General features: G+C 34.8%; 1 protein-coding gene across 1 annotated transcript; it reads right to left on the bottom strand.

The window, feature by feature from the left end:
• Positions 1-480: 480 nt before the first annotated feature.
• LOC126819518 (cholecystokinin receptor) lies at positions 481-3,835 on the bottom strand. The gene is made up of 2 exons (XM_050547648.2): positions 3,635-3,835; positions 481-2,828 (listed from the first exon to the last, which is right to left on the bottom strand). Exon 2 carries the CDS (start codon positions 2,588-2,590, stop codon positions 1,157-1,159), a length of 1,434 nt encoding a protein of 477 aa, XP_050403605.1. The 5' UTR covers positions 2,591-2,828; positions 3,635-3,835; the 3' UTR covers positions 481-1,156.
• Positions 3,836-4,143: the final 308 nt, after the last annotated feature.

A 4,143-nucleotide genomic window follows, 5' to 3' on the forward strand; every position in this document is an offset into this window, starting at 1 on the left:
GCCCATTCCGACAGCTTTATTTTCACGGGTTCACTTTTCATTATTTTGATTGATTGGGTTTTATTTGACTCGACCTAATTTTTTCTCTTTTAGTGGAGGTGGTAGGGGACGAATTTTCTAACGCGCATGCTTTAGATCATAAGGTCTGCTGTCATTGAATCAAGTGGTGAAGATTCCATCACACACATGTACATGGCAAGTAGTATGATCGCCTGTCCAATCTCGTAGGGTTTCCCCGGGGCTCCCGGTTTCAACCCACTGCTAAGGACACCTACGCGCAAGGGAATTATTGAAGTCAAATTGAACGTCGAATGGACGTTAAACCCCATTTCGCTGTCTCATGTAAATATTCAAGACTACAAAGAATATATTTCGTTCAGTTAATTCCCGGTCCCACATGTGTACATCAGCAAATTCTGCAACATTTCATTCATAAGACGACCATGCCAACATGAAAATATAACTCAAGAGGACAGTGCGTCAAATATTTACACGTTTATACAACTATAAAAATATACAACACATTTATACAAATACAAAAGTATACAACACGTTTCTACAAATACAAAAGTATACAGCATAAATATCTAATACAAAAAATAGTAAATAATTCAATTATTTTTTTGAAACAAAATATATGCTCTACAATTCATTTCTAATTGTCAAGATGGTGAAAAAAAAACCCACAACAAAACAAGGTCACGTGTAGTCTATATAGTGGTGCAGCTATGTGGCGCCAGGCAGGGTAAGCTTACTCTTCCGGGCACCTGTTACCACTGTTTGTCGTGTATTTTGTACACGGTGAACAGTCCATATGCTGATTACACTATTTTGCCTTATAACACTATTTTGCCTATACCGTTTTTATAGGACTTCGAATTTTGTCTAATGGTTTGGATTATTCGTGCATGGTTTTATTTTATTTACTATATAGTGTACATAATCTATACCGATCGTTAGGTACATGTAGATTATTCCCCTAAATGTTTATTAAAACTTGAATTGTCACTTGAATACAATTTGTCATTTCCTATTTCTGACACGTTATCACAAGAAAAACAATATGTACAAGACCATTGTGGAAAGGTTAATCCACATCCCGAATCTGCATAATGTTTAATTAATTCTGATTTAGTATTTTGTGCCTGTTTTTATCTCAATTTAAACTATTGGAATTCAGAGAAAATGTTCTACGCCGTGCTATTATTCTCTTAAATAAATCTTTACACTCTTTACGAAACCTTGGACTACAGAATCCGTATATGAAGGCATTTGAAACTGAATTTATTAAAAAAGACCGCACAAATATGTTATAGAGTATTACAGCGGCAAGGGTGGTACTTTGAGCAAAACCTTTATTAAGAGCTTGTATGGCTTTTAAAATCAAGTGCGGCATGAAGCTGAGCAGAAAAACCAAAGAGATGAGGAAAAGCATCATGGTTATTTTTCGTGTTCTGTTATCATCAGGCATCTTCTTGGTGATCTTATTGATACTGCGTAAAGAAGACTTACGGTTCAAAGTTCGTTTGCTTGGATACGATATGGAGTAATCGGACTCGTTTTCGAAAGAATATTGGTTCTCTTCAATGGCGATTCCTCCCATAGAATTGGAGCTTATTTTCCTAATTCTGTGACCGTTTCTGTCCGAATCCGAAATATTACTGCTGATTGTCCGGTTGCGTTGTCGGTTACTGGTGACGCTTTTTCTAAACGCACTTTGTTTTGTTACTTGACGACCAATCAGAGAGTAGAAAACTGTCATCACGACAAAAGCTGACATAAATGCCAGAAACAAACAGATAGTGTATATGAGAGGAAACTTTGATTTTCTATAATTATCACTGACTGAGCATTCGATCCCCGTAATATTTGGATTGTTCGTTTCCACTGTTTTATAGCCGCTTAACAACGCCAGTGGCCAACTTATGAAGAGTGAAGCTGCTGATGCTACAAAAACCATCATGGAGGCTTTCTTGTGACCCATTTGCCTTTTTAAGGGATTGCAGATTCTTCTGTACCTGTCGTAACTCACGGCCATTAGGGTAAAACCGGAAGATATCGAACAGAAACTTGTAATACTGCGCAGAAGTTTACAGCACACGGCACTCGGATAATCAAATCCGAACCGAATATCCAATATTTCACCCGGCATTGCTATGGCACAACTGAGTACATCGAAACAGGCAAGAGATACCACAAATGTCCGTGTAGAACTCCGTTTGAATTTGAACAAATGGACGTAAAGAACCAACAAATTTCCCACCAATCCTACAATCATCAAGATTCCGATATAACTTATCACCGGCCATTGTTCTAGTGCTGTTTTACGACTTAATTCCTCGAGGTACTCCATTTTGTTATTAGAATTTGTAGAGTTATCACTCCAAAATGGCGTAGTAGGTGTTGAATCGTATTCCGTTACTAAGGAGTCGTTTACTTCGACGACAGACCAAATTGTTGATGTAATACTATCGTCAGGAACTGTCGAGTTTAGAAACGAACCGTCTGCATTTGTAGAATTAACTACGGTATGACTAAAAGATGAATTTACATTGTCCTTCACCGAATCGATATCAATTATTAAATCCATTGTTTGTCTAAAACCTCAGATGGAATAATTTTGACAGAAGCCAAGGAATAAAAAAAATTCTAAAAGTTCACTATATGCTAATAAGATGATATTCAGATCCAGATGATTCCCGAAGAAATTATTTCAACCTTTAGTTCTTTTTTAAATTAGAGTTGGCCTTTCCTTTATTCTGTTTACAAAATGGTGTCGTGGATCGGTTTAATACCCAAGATGAAAGTCCTTTCATTGATCTGGTACACTAAAATACCAAAAAAATCAACCCAATCTTAAATATATATTCTCCAAGCAAACCCAAAATAAATTACACAAATTATTTATTTCACATTATTAACCATTTTCACAAGGCCCATTACTTCACTTGTCCATCATCTTGAATATATATTACGTCATAATGGTGACTATGTTAAAATTAAAGAAGAGTAAATTGAACTTCTCCTGAAGTACTTTGTGAGATAATATTTTGATCATATTTTCCCAGTAACATGGATATGTTTTCAAATCGACGTTTTGTACTGGCGACTGGCGACATAATATATGTTTACGGTTCTGCGACATATTTGGATATTTGGATGATTCTTGATTAATAATATAAATACAGCCCTATAAGAACAGTCCAACAAAACATAGACCCAACTGTACACGAATACACTATGGACAACTATGTTTAATTACATACGGTTTCAATAACACATGATACCACTTTTCATGTACGGAGTTCACAACGCTAACGCTATATTGTGGTATTTTTGTTGAATGGAAATCGACCCGTTTTTTTTCTCACTTTTCTCAAAATTCTTGATTAATTTGTGAATTTCAAAGATATTTGTTCGGGCTTAATTATCTGTAATTTTGGCCAGTTGTTCTTATAGGAGATAATTAAATAACAATTAAAACAAACATTGTGATCAAAACGCGGGGTAATCGTCGAAAAAAGGTAACTGATCTATCCTTTGTATTAAAGAAAGTTAAATGTATATAATAGGAAAATCAATTATTTATTTATAATAACATAACATAAAAGAATAATTTAATTGAAATAAATACCTCGTATCGGAAACTATTCAATGTCCTTGATTTAGTATAATCTTTTTTGTCCAGTGTTTAAGTCGTGTTGAACAGTTCTAGAACTACAGAATAAATTGTATGCATCTCTTAAAAAAAACAGTCTATATAAACTGAAATAATGAAATTATTTGAGAGTACAAGATTCGCAGAAAATTATATCCTGATGCGCCACCCACTTTTCTCTATAATTTAAACGACATAATGGTGTTATTAAAATAATTAATTAAAGGCCGGCTATCACAATTACATTGTTGTGTGACGTCAATTTTAAACCGTTATTGTTTTTCCTGATGTCCGCCAATTGTTCGGATGGGACGAAAAATCTAGGTTCCATGTAAATTTTGGCGTGGACGTAAAATTTACCGTTGATTCTATAATGACACCATTTAGTAACTGTAGAGACTGTAGTGTAGACTGACTATTAACAGAAACATTATTCTAATATTAAAGCTAGGATTTCGTTTCGTTTTATAAGTGAGCTGTATTAT

Source organism: Patella vulgata, chromosome 1 (genome assembly GCF_932274485.2).
Source record: "Patella vulgata chromosome 1, xgPatVulg1.2, whole genome shotgun sequence".
In the NCBI taxonomy this organism is placed as follows: domain Eukaryota; kingdom Metazoa; phylum Mollusca; class Gastropoda; family Patellidae; genus Patella; species Patella vulgata.

What these genes read in the sequence shown, in the direction of transcription:
- LOC126819518 (XM_050547648.2), bottom strand. Translation starts at nt 2,590, where the DNA reads ATGGATTTAATAATTGATATCGATTCGGTGAAGGACAATGTAAATTCA.